Source organism: Arachis ipaensis, chromosome B8 (genome assembly GCF_059453495.1).
Source record: "Arachis ipaensis isolate K30076 ecotype BB chromosome B8, ASM5945349v1, whole genome shotgun sequence".
NCBI classification, from domain to species: Eukaryota; Viridiplantae; Streptophyta; class Magnoliopsida; order Fabales; family Fabaceae; genus Arachis; species Arachis ipaensis.
Window position 1 is genome coordinate 15263203 of NC_142443.1, and position 20024 is coordinate 15283226.

General features: G+C 33.9%; 2 protein-coding genes across 4 annotated transcripts; both read left to right on the plus strand.

The window, feature by feature from the left end:
- Nucleotides 1-2046: 2046 nt before the first annotated feature.
- On the plus strand, nucleotides 2047-7511 carry LOC148547290 (uncharacterized). 3 transcript variants are annotated; one of them, XR_015896396.1, is made up of 7 exons: nucleotides 2047-2350; nucleotides 4135-4253; nucleotides 4424-4528; nucleotides 4610-6044; nucleotides 6198-6373; nucleotides 6605-6690; nucleotides 6806-7511. XR_015896396.1 is itself a non-coding variant. In XM_088496822.1 (3 exons), the coding sequence occupies exon 3, from the start codon at nucleotides 4512-4514 to the stop codon at nucleotides 6126-6128; it is 1617 nt and encodes a 538-aa protein (XP_088352948.1). In that variant the 5' UTR covers nucleotides 2047-2350; nucleotides 4135-4253; nucleotides 4424-4511; the 3' UTR covers nucleotides 6129-6207. The 3 variants fall into 3 exon arrangements, 1 of the variants encoding a protein (XP_088352948.1); XR_015896395.1 differs by having other exon boundaries at nucleotides 4424-6044; XM_088496822.1 differs by lacking the exons at nucleotides 6605-6690; nucleotides 6806-7511 and having other exon boundaries at nucleotides 4424-6207.
- Nucleotides 7512-7649: 138 nt separating this feature from the next.
- On the plus strand, nucleotides 7650-12815 carry LOC107612883 (uncharacterized). The gene is made up of 11 exons (XM_088496823.1): nucleotides 7650-7834; nucleotides 8109-8277; nucleotides 8424-8480; nucleotides 9406-9464; nucleotides 9627-9735; nucleotides 10588-10690; nucleotides 10885-10943; nucleotides 11106-11214; nucleotides 11677-11735; nucleotides 11898-12006; nucleotides 12642-12815. Exons 7-11 carry the CDS (start codon nucleotides 10918-10920, stop codon nucleotides 12657-12659), a joined length of 321 nt encoding a protein of 106 aa, XP_088352949.1. The 5' UTR covers nucleotides 7650-7834; nucleotides 8109-8277; nucleotides 8424-8480; nucleotides 9406-9464; nucleotides 9627-9735; nucleotides 10588-10690; nucleotides 10885-10917; the 3' UTR covers nucleotides 12660-12815.
- The last annotated feature ends 7209 nt before the right edge of the window (nucleotides 12816-20024 follow it).

The window sequence follows — 20024 nt, forward strand, 5'->3', positions numbered from 1 at the left end:
GGGGAGGAAGAGAGAGAGGAAAAAAGAGAAGGGAGGGGGAGAAAGAGCGCAAGGAGAGAGAGAGAGAGGAAGAGAGAGAGGGAGAGAAAGTGAGAGAGAGGGCGAGAGGAGGAGGAGAGGAGAGGAGAGAGAGGGAGAGAGGAAGAGGGATAGGGGAGAGAGAGAATGAGAGAAAGGGATAGAGAGGGAGAAAAGGGAGAGAGAAAGAAAAGGGAGGGGGAGAAAGAGGGGGAGGGGGGAGAGAGAGAGATAAGGAGAGAGAAAAAAGGAAAAGGGAGAGAGAGAGGAAGAAAAAGAGAGGGGAGGGGCAGAAAGAAGGGGAGAGAGAGAAGAGGAAGAGAGAGAGGGGAAGGAGAGAAAGAAAGGGAGAGAAGGAGAGAGAGAGAGAGAAAAGAGGAGGAGAGAGGAAGATGGGAAGAAAAGAGAGAAAGGGAGAGAGAGAGAGAGGGAGGGGGAGAGAGAGGACGAGGAGAGAGAGGGAGAGAAGGAGAGAGAGAGAGAAAGAAAGAGAACGTAAAATCTAATTTTATATATGTTAAGAGAGAGAGGGAGGGAGAGAGAGAGAGAAGGAGATAGGGAGAGAAAGAGAGATAGGAGTGGGAGAGGAAAGGAGAGAGAGGGGGGAGAGAGAGAATAAGAGAAAGGGATAGAGAGGGAGAAAAGGGAGAGAGAGAGAGAGGGAGAGAGGAGGGGGAGAGAGAGGGAGAGAAGGAGAGAGAGAGGAAGACAAAGAGAGGGGAGGGGAGAAACAGGGGAAGGAGGAGAGAGAGAAAAGGAAAAGAGAGAAAGGAGGGAGAGAGAGAAAATAGGGGGAGTGAGGGAGAGAAGAAGAGAGAGAGGAAGAGGGGAAGGAGAGAGAGGGAGAGAAGGGAGATAGAGAGAGGAGGGGGAGAGAAGGAAAGAGAGAAAGGAGGGAGAGAAGAAGAGAGAGAGAGAGGAGAGAGGAGAGAGGGAGAAGGGAAGGAGAAAGAGAGAGGGAGAGAGAGAGAATAGGGAGAGAGAGAGAGAGAGGGAGAGGGGGAGAGGAGGAGAGAGAGAGAGTGGGAGAGAGAGGGGGAGAGAGAGAAAATGTAAAAACTAATTTTTTATATGTTAAAAATTAAAATTAGTTTTAGCCTATAAACCAGTTTATACTGGTTTTTTCAATTAAAACTGATTTTATTTTTATGAACTGGTTTAAACTGGTGTACTGTATTGTAAACTGGTTTAAAACCAGTTTCTTATATGACAAAGTAGTTTGGTTCAGTTTCTAAACCATTTAAAATGATTTAGTACAGTTTTAGTTCAGTTTATGAAAAAACTGAACCATGAACACCCTTAGCAACAACTATAATTCATTGATCTGAATAGAAATTAAAAGCTAAGTAGTTGCCACAAACAAATAAATAAAAATAAAAGAATACGCAAAATTAGCACCTTAAAGTGAGAACAGCAGAAGTAGAGACAAAGTGGCGAACGCAACAATGGTGAAACTGAAAGCGGAAGCGGAAGTAGAACACGGAAAATAGAAAACTGAGAAGAGTTGCAGAATCGAATTGGAGAGGCATGTTATTGTTAGGATTTTGTTTTACAATTGTTTTTTTTTTTCATTTTAAATATTTTATAATCATGCTAGTTACTCAAATTAATTATTAATATAAAATATATACTAAAATATAAAAAATATATAAAAGATAAGTTAAATCACTTATACTTTTATATAAAATTATATGATAACTGATTTTAGTATATAAATAATATTTTAGTATAATATATTTTTCTAAATATTACATGACATTTTCAAATCTCTTCTATTTCAAAATTTTTAATAATTCAATCAAGGTTCTGGGAAGAAAATCGGTTTAATCAGAAACCGATGATAAAAACAATCCGGTCCACTGTCTATAACCACTAGAGAGAGAATTGCTTGAAAATTACTGAATTGGCCCAGAACCAGCCGGTTGAACCGAACCGGTAACAGGCCGGTTCGGATAAAACAACATTGTTTTGTTTATTTGAAAAAAAAAAAAAAATTGAAATACAGATTACAGACCCCGCTTTTCCCCCAACGTGCACTCCCTGAGAGCGAGACCTGAAGCAAATTGAAAGTGCAAAACCTACATGAAGCAAATTGAAAGTGCAAAACCCTAGCCGCTCATTTCCGCCGCCGTCCCAAGCTCCTCAGCGCCGTCGCTTCTTCCTCTTCCCCGTTTTGCAGAACCCAGATAGCTCAGCACGTCTGTCTTCATCTTCGTTGGCTTCTCTGTTCGTGGCTTGGAGTAGCTCGCCGTCGGGTCGCCACTTGCCGTCGGGTCGCCACTTGCCGTCGTCTCGCCTATCGCCTCGTCTCGCCGGTTGCCGTCCGTCGAAGGTTAGTAGCCTCCGCTTCTTCTTTTGAAGTTCTGAAATTGTTGTTCAATCGTGGTGGTTCCATTTTTCTTGTAATCTTCTGTAATTGCTTGTTGCTGATGGATCTGTCTTGTATTTGCTGGTTGCTGATGACTGTAAATTTTTTTTTTTTCAAATTTACGGATGGCTGGCTCTGTTAGTCTGATTTAGTGTTTTACTGTTTTGTAATTGCTGGATTTAGTCTGAAATTTTTGTCAAAAACTTTAATAAAAGCATTAACTTGTTTTACTGTTATCACATTCAAGAACTTTAAAAAGAGCATTAAGTTCATCAGTTTGTGCTTTCCATCTCGCTACAAGAGCTGACTGTGAGGAAACAGCGGATTCTAAGCTGACCACTTTGTTGACCAGCTCCTCAATCTTCTCTGCCATTTCTGTCACAGTGAGAGTTGTATGAGAGCCAGCCTCAAAGTGTTCTTTAATCTCCTCCTGTAGTAACTGCACCTCCTGATGATGCTGACTTATTTTTTTAGCATCTTCTTCCAACTCTTTTGTTTCAAATTTACTGATTTAGTCTGAAATTTTTGTCCAAATTTACTGATGGCTCTGTTTTGTAATTACTAGTTGCTGATGGCTCTTAATTTTTTTGTTCAAATTTACCGATGGCTTTGTTTTGTAATTGCTGGTTTTGCTGGGTGAAGGTTTAGTGTTTTGGAATGTTTTATAATTTGCTAATGTTTGTAATTGCTGGCTTTGTTTGTTTGTAATTGCTGGGTGAAGGTTTAGTGTTTTGTGATTATTGGTTAATGTTTTGGTTTGTTTACTGCGGAATGCTGTAGGCGGAATTCAGATATGGTCTTGTTGATGATTATTGGTTACTGATTTGAGGTTAGTGGAAAGTTGAGTCTGTGTTACTCTGTTTCAGGGATTTGAGGTTGAATTTGTGATTTGTGATTTCTTGGGTCTTTTGTAATGCTACTGATTTGAGTTTGGAATTTGTGATTACTAATTTACTTATTTGAGGTTAGTGAAAAGTTGAGCCTGTGTTACTCTGTTTCAAGGATTTGAGGTTGAATTTTTGATTTGTGATTGCTTGAGTCTTTTGTAATGCTATTGATTTGAGTTTGGAATTTGTGATTATTGATTAGTGACTTGTTAAGCTGCTGTTGTTGTTATGCACTTATGCTGCTGTTTTGTTATGGACTTATGGCACCGAGTGTTTTGAATTTTGAATTTGTGATAAGTGATTTGTGATTAGTGATTTGTTAAGCTGCTGTTTTGAATTAATTTAGGCGTGATTATTTGTTATGCTGCTGTTTTGAATTAATTTAGGGATAATTTATGATGTTTATTTATAATTTATTTATTATTTTATTCTGAAACGGTTTTTCCAGTTGAACCGGTTGGATCAAAGAACCAGTAAACTAGTAGCTAGAGCGGTTTGATGATCGGTCCGGTTTTTCTAACCTTGGTCCGAACCGTGTTTGCTAATAGTTCCCGGTTCGAACCGGTTTTCAGAACATTGGGTTGAATTATTAAAAATTTTGAAATAGAAGAGATTTGAAAATGTCATGTAATATTTAGAAAAATATATTATACTAAAATATTATTTATATACTAAAATCAGTTATCATACAATTTTTTATAAAAATATAAGTGATTTAACTTATTTTTAATATATATTTTATATTTTAGTATATATTTTATATTAGTAATTAATTTGAGTGACTAGCATGATTATAAAATATTTAAAATGAAAAAAAAACCAATTGTGAAACAGAACCCTAACAATAACATGCCTCTCCAGTTCGATTTTGCAACTCTTCTCAGTTCTCTCTTTTCCGTGTTCTGCTTCTGCTTCCGCTTTCGATTTCACCATTGCTGCGTCCGCCACTTTGCCTCTGCTTCTGCTGTTCTCGCTTTAAGGTGCTAATTTTGAGTTTTCTTTGATATTTATTTACTTGTTTGTGGCAACTACTTAGCTTTTAATTTCTATTGAGATCAATGAATTGTAGTTGTTGCGCTAAAACATTCTTAATACAAATATGAAAGTTGTATTGTATTAAATATCTAAAGTCGTCTTCTTCATTCTTAAGGTAGCTAAACGGTTTCAGGCAATACTGATAATCATAGAGTGGAGAATTGTGTTTTGTGAAGTATCATCAGTTTTTATGTTAAGAGGATATGTTGTATGCAACGAGGTATGCAATCCTTAAACTCCATCGCTTTCTTCTGCCATCATCGAACTTACTTGCTTTTATGCCATATGCCCACCGTACAAGGCTATGTCTTCTTCATTCACAGCCGCTTCCATCACGAGACGCTTACAAATTTGATAATGTTGAAGATGCTGTAGCTTTATTTAATTGCAAGGTTGATATGCATCCGCAGCCATCGATTGTGGAATTGACCAAAATCTTGGGAACGATTGTAAAGATGAAGTATTATGCCACGGCTATTCATCTTTATACCCATATGGAGTCAAAGGGCATCCTACCATTTAGTGTTACTTTGAACATCATGATCAATTGTTATGGCCATGCAGGTCAGATGGGTTTTGCACTCTCGGTAATGAGCAAGTTTGTTAAGTGGGGTTTTAAGCCAAGTGCTGTAACTTTTACTACACTAATGAAGGGGTTGTGTCTTAATGGTAAGATTTTGGATGCACTCTACATTTATGGTAAAATAGTTGCAAAAGGATTTTGGTTTGATGAAGTTATGTACGGAACCTTAATCAATGGATTGTGCAAGTCTGGAGAAACAAGAGTTGCTCTTCAAAGGCTTTGGAAAATGGAGGGTCAGTTTGTTAAGCCGAATCTTGTAATGTACAATATTGTTGTTGATGGTTTGTGCAAAGATGGACTTTTGAATGATGCACTGGATTTATATTTTAATATGCTTGGTCGAGGAATTTCCCCTGATATTGTTACTTACACTTCATTAATATATGGTTTTTGTCATGCGGGCCAATGGAAAGAAGCTGGATTATTGCTGAATGTGATTTTTGTTAAAGACATCAGCCTAGATGTGTATACCTTTAACATAATAATTGATGCATTATGCAAAGAAGAGATGCTATTACAAGCCCACGATTTGTGCGATGTGATGATTCTTAGGGGCCAACAACCAAACATTATTACTTACACAATTTTGATGAATGGATATTGTTTGAACAATAAAGTTGATGAGGCAAGAAACTTATTTGATATGGTAATTGAAAGGGGTGTTGTGCCTGATGTTTGGAGTTATAACATCTTGATTAAAGGTTATTGCAAGATTAACAGAGTGGATGAGGCCAGAAATTTGATGAAAGATATGTTTCGTAAGAACATAGTTCCAAACATTGTAACTTACAATACTCTAGTTGATGGCTTGTGCAAAGCTGGTAGAATCTCGTCTGCAAGGGAGATTGTTAATGAAATGCATTATTGTGGTCAACCATTCCCTAATGTAACCACTTATAATATCATTTTAGATTTCGTGTGCAAAAACCAGCATCTTGATGAGGCAATTAGATTATTTAAAAGTCTCATCTTTGAAAGACGTTTTGTTCCAAATGTTTGGAGTTACAATATCTTGATTAGTGGTTATTGCAAGAATAAAAGATTAGATGGAGCCATGAATCTTTTACAAGATATGTTCAAGAATTTGGATCCAAATATTGAAACTTACAATATATTGTTACACGCGTTATGCGACAGACAGCAACTTGGCAAGGTAGTTATACTATTAAACCAAATTATTGATGATGATATTTGTCCTAATTTGTACACATACAAAATACTTGTACATGGTTTATAGAACTCTGGAAGAGTAAAAGAATGCACAGAAGATTTTTCAATCATTTTTTCATCAGAGAAAATCATGCAGATGTCAAAAACATAATCGATCATCTTTGTAAAAGTGGATCATCAGAATAGGGAAGCCCTTGATTTTACAATGGGAAGACAATTAAAACCTCTAGTGCTGTCACTTCTACAGAAAAGAAAAACGATGAGGCACAAATTTTTCTGGAAATGATCATTAGATGCATGGCAAGCAATAAGGTCAGTTGTTTTAATTTCCAAGTTGATTTCTGAAGTGACCTACATGGTTTGAAAATGCTTTTTCTTTGGGCCTTAGGTATTGGACTAGCTTTTTCAATTGCGTAGTTAGTTCTAAGTTGGAAAATGTTTTGATTTCTAAGTTGGTTTCTGAAGTAACCTACATAGGCATTTTAATTAGATTATTTTCAACATACAAAAAAGCATTCTTACTGTTAAAAGATAAACTTGCAGATACCTAGGGATTGGAAAAGTGGCGGCATATAGTTCTTTCGACCACAACATTTTTGTTGAGGAGGCAGTGATGGAGACTTTACCTGGTGAGTCCACAATTGAGTAGTTAGTTTTTTTTTTCTTCATTAAACTTGTTCCATTTCTCATTGTTTGGTGATAATGCCAGTGGTTTGGTTACTTCAATTTTGTCTGATGTACCAGGCATAACAAAGTACTCTGATTCATCCTTTATGCTTTCCCTCACATCATTGGTGCGCAAACTGAGTACACAAGAGACAGAAACAACTTACTTCGGCAAAAGAAATCCCAGGAATGCTGATTTTGTTGGCAATGTGGATTGTATGTGGCAAACATGTATCAGAAACTATGTAGCTCGGCAGCGGCACCAACTCTTCGAAAACCTTCTCCACCGGTTCCCACAAAAATGCTTGTTGCGTTCAACAAATTAACGGCATTGCCAAGTGAAGGTAACATATAAAAATTCTCACACCCTTCTAGCAAACCAGCCTCTTGATGTGGAAATTGATGCTGAATTAATTGAATCTGATAACCAGAATCATTGTAACGAGCAAAGGTTTGGGGTTTATGTGATTCTTGGTGCATTTTGTGGGGTTGTGATTACCATGACAACAACATTCTGCTGAAGCAGTATTTTTTGCAATGTCCATCACTCGGATCATGTGACCTTGTGCCTCTAAAAGGAACCCAACGAAATGGAGTTGTGATGTTATGGAATCCATTTTTGTTTTGGTTGATATCGTAACTAGATTTAGTCCATTGAATTTGGGTGGGTTTAATTCGTTTACTTGTGTGACATCTATAACTAACATTCCTTTCTTGGTATGTGTGTCTGCTTTGTTGTTCACCACACTTTATCAATTTATAATTATAAAGATGGCTAGCAAAATAGTAAAACTACATCCACAAGCTTCGTTGGTGAGACACGTGTTTCTTATGTTATTACAATTCTGTCCTACATATACATTGTTATTTACAACCTCTGTCCTTTTTGTATCTTTCTTTTAACCCATTTGAAGCTGAAAAGGTGAGGGAACTACTTATTTCTGGAATTCTCTCCTGCAATGTTTTGAACTGTTGCAAGGTCCCTTTTTGTCTACTGGATCGAAGGCAGAGGTGGCTTCAGCAATCCCCAAATCACTCTTTCGAGTTCAAATGCTGCTTTGTGATTGGTTTCGTGGTATAAACATGGGATTGCCGAGTAATTATCTTGTAGGTAATTGTTCTAATTTTTGGTTAATAGGATGAAGGGAAGAAGTTTCAGCAATTTTGAGCGCGGATCTTTAAAAATATTTCGAATTTCAATCCTTTTGAATCTTTCTCTTTTTTAACTTTCCTCACCATCACTCTCATAATCACTCTCTCTTCCCCTGAAACCCTTGCCCTTTTTCACTCATCTCTTTTTGTTTTTGGTTCCCCTTTCTCTCTTCTTTGATCTCATTTGATTAGAGATGGAAATTATCATTAGACTCTTCCCAATTTGTAGGTCAGAGTGATTCCGGAGCAAGATACTATCCCAGAAGAGGTTGCAACCACCGACTAAGAGGGATTTACAGCGACGAGGGTCATACTGAAAAGCCAACCGATGTGGACGGTGGAAAAAGTCAGGAACAGATCTGAGATCGACGTTAGTCTCCTGCTAACAGGAAATGATGGTGAGTCTTCTTCTATACGACACATTCATCACTTTCTCCTTTTACCCCTTTTGTTTTTTAGTTTTTTCCACGGTTTTAGTGGATTGTAATGTGAATTTTGTGTTGAAATGTGAAACTGTGTTGTGCATTTCTTTGGTTCAAGTCAGGTTTACCTTTCCGAAGCAGTGCGAGCTGAGTCATTTTGAGCATACTTTCCAATATTGGTAAGTAGTAACTAAGAGCTTTGTTACACTCTTCTGCTTTTGTAAGAAAAATTAAAGGGGGGGGGGGGGAATATAGAAGGCACTATGTAAAATATTGGTTTTAGAAAAAAAATTATTTATTTATTTATTATTATTATTATTTGCAGGTTTTATAAGATGAATTAAATTGTTCAGAATGTAATATTAGACTAGGATTTGTTTGCTTTAACGGATAAGGAAATAAATGAAATTATTTAACTTGAGTGAAATGGTGTTGTTCAAATTCAAACAATGAAATGGAGCAAAATCATTTAAAAGGACTAGCTCTATTCAAACACAAAATCATTTAAAATGACTAGCTCCTATGGAATTTGAAACACAGTGTTGATTCGCTGTTTTCCTGTTTCTGTGATTCTTTTATTAGTCTTTCTGCCTCTCTCTTTTTTTTTTTTATGTTCTCATTATTTTCCTTATCTTCCCTTTTAGTGTTTTGATAAACCCCAATTAAATTTTGTTAAGAATATGTTTTAAACTTAAGTTCAATTTCTAATTGGTTTCGTTGAGATGATTACTACTACTCATACTTGAATTTAATACGTTTTGTATTGCTTTGTGATACATTCCATTATTACAAATGCACAATCACCAGGACAAATTCACTTTCATTGTGAAGGGGACTCTTTTTACAAATCTTTCAGCTTATTTTACGAAATGGGAGAATAGGAGTTGAGGGATGACAAGGAAAAATTCCGAGTAAGTTAATGATGAGAGGGGGAAGAAGAAAGGGGCTGTGCTTTATGTTATAAGTGAAAATTCCTCCAAGAGTATATGAAATATTTGCATAAAGAGAATTGGTTAAATACCCTTCTGAGGAACTTTGTCCTAACTTAATTTTGTATTTTTGTTTGCCAAAGTTTTGAAAATAATAATTTCAAGGATGTTTCAGGTTCATAATGATGATGAGGTAAGGGCATTGTTCATGCTGCTCTCCAACCCAAGCAATTGGTACACTCACATTTTATCAATACCCATCTTTCATTTCTCTCTAATTTTTATAAATTTGGTTTCAATTCTTATTTTTATGATGTCGGATACCCTCAAAGTTGGCAGCTTTTTCCTTTTTGCATTTTGCTCACCAACTGTTTGTAATTATGTTTCTTTTGTCAGTGTGTTCAGAACTTCAGATAGTGAAGGAGACATGGGGGTTTCAAGTGGGAGACATGCAAGGCACTATACCCGTTACACTTGGGCTCTCAAGACAGCATTCTTTCCTCAGGTAAGTTTGAATTTAAATATTTGTAAATGATCAAAGTATTTGGTGGTCTGCCGTGAGTTTAAAATCTTGCTATGGATTAATTTCACTTTTTTTTTTAATTCTTTCCTTATTTTGATTAATAATTTCTTTTCAATGTTTTAGCTTTATATGTCAAATCAGAAATTTATTTAATTTATTTATTTGTTTTTTTTTACCTTAAGATATTTTTCTAATTTTCACTTAGTTCTTTTGTATGTGGAGTCTCCCTCCTTTTGCAGTATGATGATAATTCTCCCCCTTTTAGTTATTTGAGTAACATTATGATGAATTTATGATAATTTAGTCCTTGAAATTTCTGTGTGGATTTCATATTGGGGTATGTTGGTTAAAGTGGATTACCTGCTAGAAGAGAATGCAAGATACAAGAGGCTGCAACAACAGACATGCATCTATATTTATATATCTATGTAAACATACATGCATATATTATATTGTTACTCATTTAGATCAAGTTTTTGTTCTTCGCACTTTAATTACAAGTGATTTTGTTTGTTTATGTTTGCTTTAATAGTCATCTTACTATCTCTTTTGCGAATCACTTTTTAACACTGTTGATTCGTTGCTTTTCTGTTTCTGTGATTCTTTTATTAGTCTTTCTGCCCCTCTCTTTTTTTTTGTATGTTCTCATTATTTTCCTTATCTTCCCTTTTAGTGATTTGATAAACCCCAATTAAATTTTGCTAAGAATATGTTTTAAACTTAAGTTCAATTTCTAATTGGTTTCGTTGAGACGATTACTACTTCTCATACTTGAATTTTACGTTTTGTATTGCTTTGTGATACATTCCATTATCACAAATGCACAATCACCAGGACAAATTCACTTTCATTGTTGAAGGGGACTCCTTACAAATCTTTCAGCTTATTTTACGAAATGGGAAAATAGGAGTTAAGGGCTGACAAGGAAAAATTCCGAGTAAGTTAATGATGAGAGGGGGGAAGAAGAAAGGGACTGTGCTTTCTGTTATAAGTGAAAATTCCTCCAAGAGTATATGAAATATTTGCATAAAGAGAATTGGTTAAATACCCTTCTGAGGAACTTTGTCCTAACTTAATTTTGTATTTTTGTTTGCCGAAGTTTTGAAAATAATAATTCCAAGGATGTTTCAGGTTCATAATGATGATGAGGTAAGGGCGTTGTTCATGCTGCTCTCCAACTCAAGCAATTGGTACACTCACATTTTATCAATACCCATCTTTCATTTCTCTCTAATTTTTATAAATTTGGTTTCAATTCTTATTTTTATGATGTCGGATACCCTCAAAGTTGGCAGCTTTTTCCTTTTTGCATTTTGCTCACCAACTGTTTGTAATTTTGTTTCTTTTGTCAGTGTGTTCAGAACTTCAGATAGTGAAGGAGACATGGGGGTTTCAAGTGGGAGACATGCAAGGCACTATACCCGTTACACTTGGGTTCTCGAGACAGCATTCTTTCCTCAGGTAAGTTTGAATTTAAATATTTCAAAATGATCAAAGTATTTGGTGGTCTGCCGGGAGTTTAAAATCTTGCTATGGATTAATTTCACTTTTTTTTAATTCTTTCCTTATTTTGATTAATAATTTCTTTTCAATGTTTTAGCTTTATCACAAATGCACAATCACCAGGACAAATTCACTTTCATTGTTGAAGGGGACTCTTTACAAATCTTTCAGCTTATTTTACGAAATGGGAAAATAGGAGTTGAGGGCTGACAAGGAAAAATTCCGAGTAAGTTAATGATGAGAGGGGGGAAGAAGAAAGGGACTGTGCTTTCTGTTATAAGTGAAAATTCCTCCAAAAGTATATGAAATATTTGCATAAAGAGAATTGGTTAAATACCCTTCTGAGGAACTTTGTCCTAACTTAATTTTGTATTTTTGTTTGCCGAAGTTTTGAAAATAATAATTCCAAGGATGTTTCAGGTTCATAATGATGATGAGGTAAGGGCGTTGTTCATGCTGCTCTCCAACTCAAGCAATTGGTACACTCACATTTTATCAATACCCATCTTTCATTTCTCTCTAATTTTTATAAATTTGGTTTCAATTCTTATTTTTATGATGTCGGATACCCTCAAAGTTGGCAGCTTTTTCCTTTTTGCATTTTGCTCACCAACTGTTTGTAATTTTGTTTCTTTTGTCAGTGTGTTCAGAACTTCAGATAGTGAAGGAGACATGGGGGTTTCAAGTGGGAGACATGCAAGGCACTATACCCGTTACACTTGGGCTCTCGAGACAGCATTCTTTCCTCAGGTAAGTTTGAATTTAAATATTTCAAAATGATCAAAGTATTTGGTGGTCTGCCGGGAGTTTAAAATCTTGCTATGGATTAATTTCACTTTTTTTTTAATTCTTTCCTTATTTTGATTAATAATTTCTTTTCAATGTTTTAGCTTTATATGTCAAATCAGAAATTTATTTAATTTATTTATTTGTTTTTTTAACTTAAGATATTTTTCTAATTTTCACTTTTCTTAGTTCTTTTGTATGTGGAGTCTCCCTCCTTTTGCAGTATGATGATAATTCTCCTCCTTTTAGTTATTTGAGTAACATCATGATGAATTTATGATAATTTAGTTCTTGAAATTTCTGTGTGGATTTCATATTGTGGTATGTTGGTTAAAGTGGATTACCTGCTAGAAGAGAATGCAAGATACAAGAGGCTGCAACAACAGACATGCATCTACATTTATATATCTATGTAAACATACATGCATATATTATATTGTTACTCATTTAGATCAAGTTTTTGTTCTTCGCACTTTAATTACAAGTGATTTTGTTTGTTTATGTTTGCTTTAATAGTCATACTACTATCTCTTTTGCGAATCACTTTTTAGAAAATGTTTTACTAAAGTGATGTTGCAATTGTGTCATCATTGTTGCAGCTTTGTGAACTCGTGTGAATCAACAAAAAGAAGAAGAGTACCCTGTACCAAACATTTATGGCATCGTTTTGAATATGTATCTAGATTCTTAGTCGGCGTGCCATTTATTACTGCTGCAATGCAATTGATGATTGAAAAAAAAAAAAACAGAAAAAAATAAGATCATATTTTAGTTAATCCATAAGCTCAAGAAACGTAATATAGGAATGTAAGAAAAGTTTTGTGCAGGGTAATGCTGTTTGTTTGTTTTAACTATTATTAAAAATCAAATGAAATGTTGTGGTATTTTTTCTTTTTCTTCTTTCATTGTTTTTAAGGTGTTCATTTTATTTGGCCAAAGAAAGATGGTTTCTCTGTCAACCAACTAATTCAATTTTCATGCTTAAAGTTTCTCTTTTTATATAGATGATGCGATTTGCTGTTTTATTGTTGTGATTAGTTCCATCAATACCAATAATGAAATGTTTTATTGTTTTGATTAGTTCCTCAATACCAATAATAAAAATTTGTATGTTTTATGCCTTATTTATAGCGTTATCTTGCATAAGTGTTTGCCTTTCAATATCAGCATCCTATCATCACATATGTTAAAATTTGGGTATGTTCCTCTTACTTCGTGCAAAAATGTTCACTTATATTTTGGAGTACCTATGATCTTCTTGAGGTTGTACAAAATGATAAAATGTATGACAACGAATGAAATGAAGTAAATTAAGCATTCTAGGAATTTCAAGCATAACTATTAGATATCACATGATGAATATACCATTTTAGGAGGAAAAAAATGATGGGAGTATGTCAATGTGTGTTTGATATAGTGTTTCAATATGTCCAAATAATTTTAAAATATAATAAAGGAAACCCAATCACCCAAATACTTTCTAATTAACTTAAATTTAACTCAAAAGTTTGGGACTTCTCTCTAAACAAGTATTTATGTTGTATTAATATATTAATTTTAGCGCTAAGTGCATGTTCTAACTAGCTATATATCTTAGTATATTAATGTCTTAAATTTATAGACGAGCTCTGATTTTTGAATGAAAAATTGCCCTCAACTTTTGTTGTTTAAATCCTGATTTCAAAAAGGAAGATCATGTTCAAATTGTATACTTTTATTTTTTATAACTGAGAATATGAATATGAAATACAGCTGAATTTGAAAGCAACTTAGTGATAAATATGGTGAAATGCATTGTGTTTTTAACTATTTAATATTGAGTTACATGTACTGCACGAATGGTATACAATTGTATTTGAAATTGATAAATGGTAAAATATACCATGGCTTTTCTTTCTTTTCTTTAAAGTTGAGTTTTTCTAAAAAAAAATACCATAAATTTAGCCATTGTATGATATTTATGCAAAATCAAATGGGCCGCAAATAGCAGCAAATATGCTTCTAAAGCAAAAAATTTAACTGTTTTAAAATGCTTAAAATGCTTATATTGTAATGTAGTAACTAATTACTGAAGTGATAAAATAATTGACAAGAAACTCTTATTTCGATTATGAATTTATAAATGCATGTGGTGATTTTACTGCATTAATAAAATCTATCATGAAAGTTATTTTGCTATATCTGTTGAGTAGTCTTTTGTAACACCTCAAGTTTTTTAAACATTTTACATTTACCCTCTAATTTTATCAAAATACCTAAACTATCCTTTACCCCTTTTCTAAACCCTAGCCCTCTCCTAACACACACCCCCTGCTGAGAATGAAAGAAAGAAAAAGAGCGAGGGAAAATAGAGAGGGAGAAGAAAGGAAGAAGAGGGGGAGAAGGAGGTGACACCGGTGAGGCTGGACGCCGCCGTCACTAGCGCAGAGAAAAAGGAAGAGACGCACGAGAGAGATGAGACTGAGATCGCAGACCTTCCATGGAGAAAGAGAAAAGCGCGCGACGGAGAAGAAGGAGGGAGTCCTGTCGTTGTCGCGGTGTCCGTAGCCGCCGCTGCCGTTGATCGAGACTGTCGCCGTCCCGGTTGAGGTCATCGTCGTCGCCAAACAGGGCAGAGGAGGGGCGCGAACGGGAAAGAGAAAGGGGAGCTCTGCTGGAGCTCATCGCCGAAATGCTGCTGCCTTCCACCACCACGACATAGACCCTGCCTTCTGTTCTTCCACTGCCTCCGTTGCAGGTGGAAAAGGTCACCGGAGAAGGAATTGTCCTGCTCTGCTTCTGTTTTAGCTTTTCATTGGTTGTCGGAGTCTCTAGGGCCATGAATGTTGCCGCCGGAGTCATCAGAATTGTTGCTGCCAAGAGTCACCACTACTATACCTTTACATTGGTAAAACAAACCCCATTCTGCTTGTACTTGACATCTCTTTCTATTCCTGTTCCGCTTTTATCTACCTTGCTATCTCGCTCCATTTTCGTGCCCTTTTTTCTTGATTAATTTGCTTTTGCTATTGTTTGTTACGGGCTAGAAGTGGTAGCGATGCTGCTGCTGTTGCCGAGATTACATCTGTAACGTAGTCGTTGCTGCTGTTTGAATTGAAGTTGCTGCCACTGACTCGGTCCAAATTCTACGTCCTTTTGTTCTATTCTATTCCAACCTTTCTCACATTTTAATTCGACACTCCGGGTTTGGTCTCTTCGGTCCCTTAGGACTAAGTTGTGAGTAGACTTTACATTTATAACAGTTAATTTTCTTTTTGATTCATGCTATTTTGAGTTTCTATTTATATTTATAAAACTATTGTTGAAGAACTTTGATTTGATTAGAATAATTGATTTATTATAGTTGAAAAAAAATATTTTTATAAAGCTCATATCTTAGAAATTTTACATGAGACTATATATATGTTTGATGAAGTTTTATATTATTTTGGAACATTTGATTTTACTCGAATATATACTTTTGAAGCATTGAAGTATTTATTAGTACTTACTGACTTTGAAATTGTGAAATGTGTTTGAAATTACTTATGATCGAAGAAGTTATGATTAGAAAATATTTTTTTATGAGAAAATATTATTTGATTTGATTCAATACCGTATATATTTGAAAGATCGAAGATTTATTATCTTTGAATTTATATGTTTTGAATTGGTTTGGGAGGCTCGTATTAGAAAACCGTAGTTAACGACGGTTATGACGTTAACTTAGATGCATCTAACTCAGACCCCAGCAAGCTGGGGTGTTGCTAGCCTAACGTGTAGGCCACACGTTAGATCTGTTATTCTGTTAGGACACACGAGAGGAAAGGGCTACCCATTGAGGTGGAGCCGCCCAAGTGTGGACTTTTGATTTGATTTCTGTATGAGAACTCCCTTATTGATTCACTTATTATGATTAATTACTATTTTCTAATTAAAAATTACTTTAATAATAATGTTTATATGGTCTCATGTGGATTATAAATGTATTGTCTAGTCACTGAGTTGCAAAACTCATTCCGTTTTTCTAAAAATAATTTTCAGGAATAAATACTTAAATATGTGATCCCTTCTATTCAAGAATTATGATCTGCAATGGGTATCTGTCCCTTGTTGAGTTCCTAGACGTTGTATGCTCCATATGTCACAGGCAGGATTCAACTACTCTTAATTATTTTAATTTTTGTTAAAAATGTATAACTATTTATTTTAGAACTTGTAAATTATTCAAAATCTTTGTAACCTTTTTATTTAATTTATCTTTGAGTCTGATAGGCTTGTTAGGAAACTGTTTTCTGAGCGTCGGTCATGGTTCATTTTGGGCCGTGACATCTTTTTTTTGAATTATCTGATGGGTGAAATGATACTTGCTCCACTAAATATAATCACCATTCTAGAAAAAGGAATTCATATTAACATAAGAATTTATATTAACATATTTTTTCCTTGCTTATTTATGTTGATTTTTAATATTATTTATATTTTTTTATACGCTTTGGATTTTTTTTTGGTGACTGAACATAACACAAAGAAAAAAGACCTAAGAAAAAGAGTAGTACTCCTCTCTAATAATAATGTCTACATTATTAGGAGGTAGTAACCACTCTAAATACACCTGCTTGTTTAAAACAGCAGTCTTAGTCATTAAATCAGCCGCTCTATTTGCTGTTCGCTGGATGAGCACTAAAGTAGCTGTCCAATTGCGCTGGAGCATCTCTTTGATTTTGTCAAGCAGATCAGAGTCATTCCTAATCATGCTGGTTGTGCCTCGCGAAACAAGAAGAAACGCATCAAGATTATCAGTTTCACATATGACCTCTTTGCACTCGCAATCCCAAGCCATAACAAGCCCTCTCCAAATAGCATGAAGCTCACAACAGAGAACACTAGAAAGAGGTATACTGGCAGAACAACCTTTTATCCAAATTCCCATGCTGTCTCTAATAATACATCCAAAGCCAGCTAATTGCTCATTTTAAAAAACGCTTGCATCGCAGTTCACTTTACAGACATTCATTGGAGGTGGTTCCCAGTTATATTTCAAAGAAGAAGGAATAATATGTTTTTGGTTGATAATATGTTCCCACTTTGGATTTACGACTTAGTAAAATATTTTTGATAAATAGTAAACGAGAAAAATTGGACGACAAAAAAAAAATTAAAAGGGAAATAACCAGTTCGGTTAAGTCAGCAGTGGTTGTTTGGTTAGAGAAAAAGGATGAAGTTAAACGATTAAATAGTAAAATTTTGTTACAGAAAGAATAAATTAGAAAAAAACTTTGCTACATTTTGGGGTGAGAGTGGCACGAATGTGAATGTAAGAGATGATATTAATTTAGTAAGATTAGTTTTTTATGTTTTTTTTTATATCCTTTTTTATTGATATCATTGTTGAGTTTTTATTTGTTGTTTTTGTTTGATGGACAAGCTAAGGGAGAAGGATAGCTTCTTTTTTATAAATTTCTTTTTTAAGTGTTAGTTATTTAACCCAATATGTTAAGTCTATGACTTCGTCCCTAATAAAATCACTGTGATTGATGGAATCATCTATAAAAAAAAAGGTTAACATTGTTAAATTTCATATATTTCTTGATTTCACGTTTTATTAATATTTGTCATGCTAATAAGTGCGACTTAGTTTTATTCTTGAAATTGTAATATGCTTGATGACATATTAAAAAAGTATATTAATAAATTAATATTTTACTAAAAATACTTACCATTTTTTTTAAAGTTTTACGGCAGAATAAGAATTTATCTTTATTATTATGTAAAAGTTAATACAAATTTTTTTTACATTAAATTTAAGTAATATTTTTTTCTAATGATGTCATCTCATTAATTTTGATTACTTGACAAAATTTAAAAATTAACCAATTAACTTTTAGTCAAATATTTTAAAAAATTAACACTATAACTCTTATATAATTAATTGATTTATTACATATTATTATTCAAAGAAAATATAAAATATTAATTAAATGTAGATTCAAAATTAAATTAAAAATTTTAGATCAAAGTGCTACAATTTTTGTGTTATTTGATAGAGAAGCAAAAAATTATTAAACTCAATTGTCTTAAATCTAATTTCATTCTAAAACAGTAACGACACTGAAGCACCATCTCAATTAAAAAATTTATACCAATTATATTTGAAGTCAAAGTAAATAATTTTAGTTTTAAAAAATAATATATTATTCCCAAGATATTTGTCAACAAAAAATGTTAAAATTCAACCTCTATTGCAACAAATAAAATAAATAATACTATAAAAAAATTATTTACTCAAAATATTCATTTATATTATTTATTGATTATAGGAACTAACTTCACCAACACTAATATCATGATATCTAAATGATATACCAATTAAAAGATTAAGGAGAAAGAAAAGTAAACGAATCCAAGAAAAAGATAAACAAAAAAAGACAATAGAAAATGCATATATGTCAACAATTCAAAAAGAACATATCTTAACAAGAATATATGATAGAAAGAAAAAAAGAAACAACTTTAACAATAACTAAAAATGAAAAAAAAGGATAAATATTATATAAAAAAACTAAGTCTATTAATTAAAATAAATACAAAAAACTTTTGTAGAACAACTATTGTATTATAAAATATTTCATTAAAAAATATATCAAATGTAATATCAATTTGTGTATATTTTAATTAATATTTAAATAATATAATATTTATTAAAATATATTTTATATTTTTATTAATTTACCGTCCCGCGCATCACGTGGGTCTTACTCTAGTTAATATATAATAGGAGAGTAGTAGGAGGTTCTTTATTCAACAAATGGCGCATCCGGTGCTTGACAAGGGCTAGCTTTCATTGTATGACACGTGTAGCTTATCAAAACATCAAAACAGCAATGTAAAAATTGAATTTTGAAATTTGAAACTCAGCGGGAATTTTTCCAAAAAGAATAGCTGCTGGATCCACCGATGAAGAAATTCATTGGAAAGAGGGGAGAGGAAAAAAATGGAAGAAGAAAAGTAGTAGAGGGAGACCCGAAGCAGAGAACCGGGGGGGGGGAGGGAGCTCCTCTGCTGCCACAACTGCCTGCTATTCGCCATGGTTACTGCCGGATAGAAAACCCTAAAGAGTTAAGTATTTCATCTTCACACCAGTGGATTTTAGAATTTACGTATCACATTTATGCCTTTGATTTTTATTTTGAACTGTTTTGACCACTTCAAGAATGTTGGAATGCTTTTTCTCGATGCCATCTCTGATGCCGTCTTCATCTGGGTTCTCTATGTTGGAAAAAGTTACTATTCTCAATTCCTGTCTCTTGATTATAGTGTTGGATTGTGATTACAACTATTCTTATCTCTTGATTTACTTTTAGCACTATGTAGGGGAATGAAATAATGAACACTTAAATTTTTTAAATGGGTTTATGATGATTTGAGTTACATCCCAGATAGGTATTGTTATTTTCAAATGGTTTTATAGTTGCCTATTTTATTTTCTTCTAACATTAATCCTCATGGTTTTTCTCATGAATTGGAAAAGGGATTCAAGGCCTGTTTGCTGTGATATCAGTCTTTAATAAATTAATCTTCTCTTAGATATGAGTGTTTCATCTACTATAATACTATGTAAGGCTCTGAATTAACATATATATAGTGAAAATGAAATTGTGATTGAATCAGAGTAAAAGAGCTTTGGTTATGAGAATATTGAATATTATTAACGGAGGAGGAACCCATAGAAAAGAGTAGGAAAAAATCATTTGTATATATTCAGTTTCATTATACTGTATCCCGATGATAAGGATGCTGAGGTTGCTAGCAGCGTTGCTGGAGGCAGTGCTCCTGCTGTAGTCATGGCGGTTAAGGATAGTATGGACAGAGGATGATAAAGTCAGTTCCTTATGAACATAAAAGAGGTGTTGAATTTGTTAGTTTTATTTTCATTTTTTTAGTTTTTTATTTTGCTTTTGTGAATTGTGCAATTGATTGATTTTTATGATTGCACCTTTTGT

Excerpts from the sequence above, each read along its gene's own strand:
- LOC148547290 (XM_088496822.1), top strand. The coding sequence starts at position 4,512 with ATGTTGTATGCAACGAGGTATGCAATCCTTAAACTCCATCGCTTTCTT.
- LOC107612883 (XM_088496823.1), top strand. The coding sequence starts at position 10,918 with ATGCTGCTCTCCAACTCAAGCAATTG. Across the intron at positions 10,944-11,105 it reads CTCTCCAACTCAAGCAATTG|TGTGTTCAGAACTTCAGATA; the intron begins GTACACTCACAT and ends TTCTTTTGTCAG. Across the intron at positions 11,215-11,676 it reads AGACAGCATTCTTTCCTCAG|GTTCATAATGATGATGAGGT; the intron begins GTAAGTTTGAAT and ends AGGATGTTTCAG.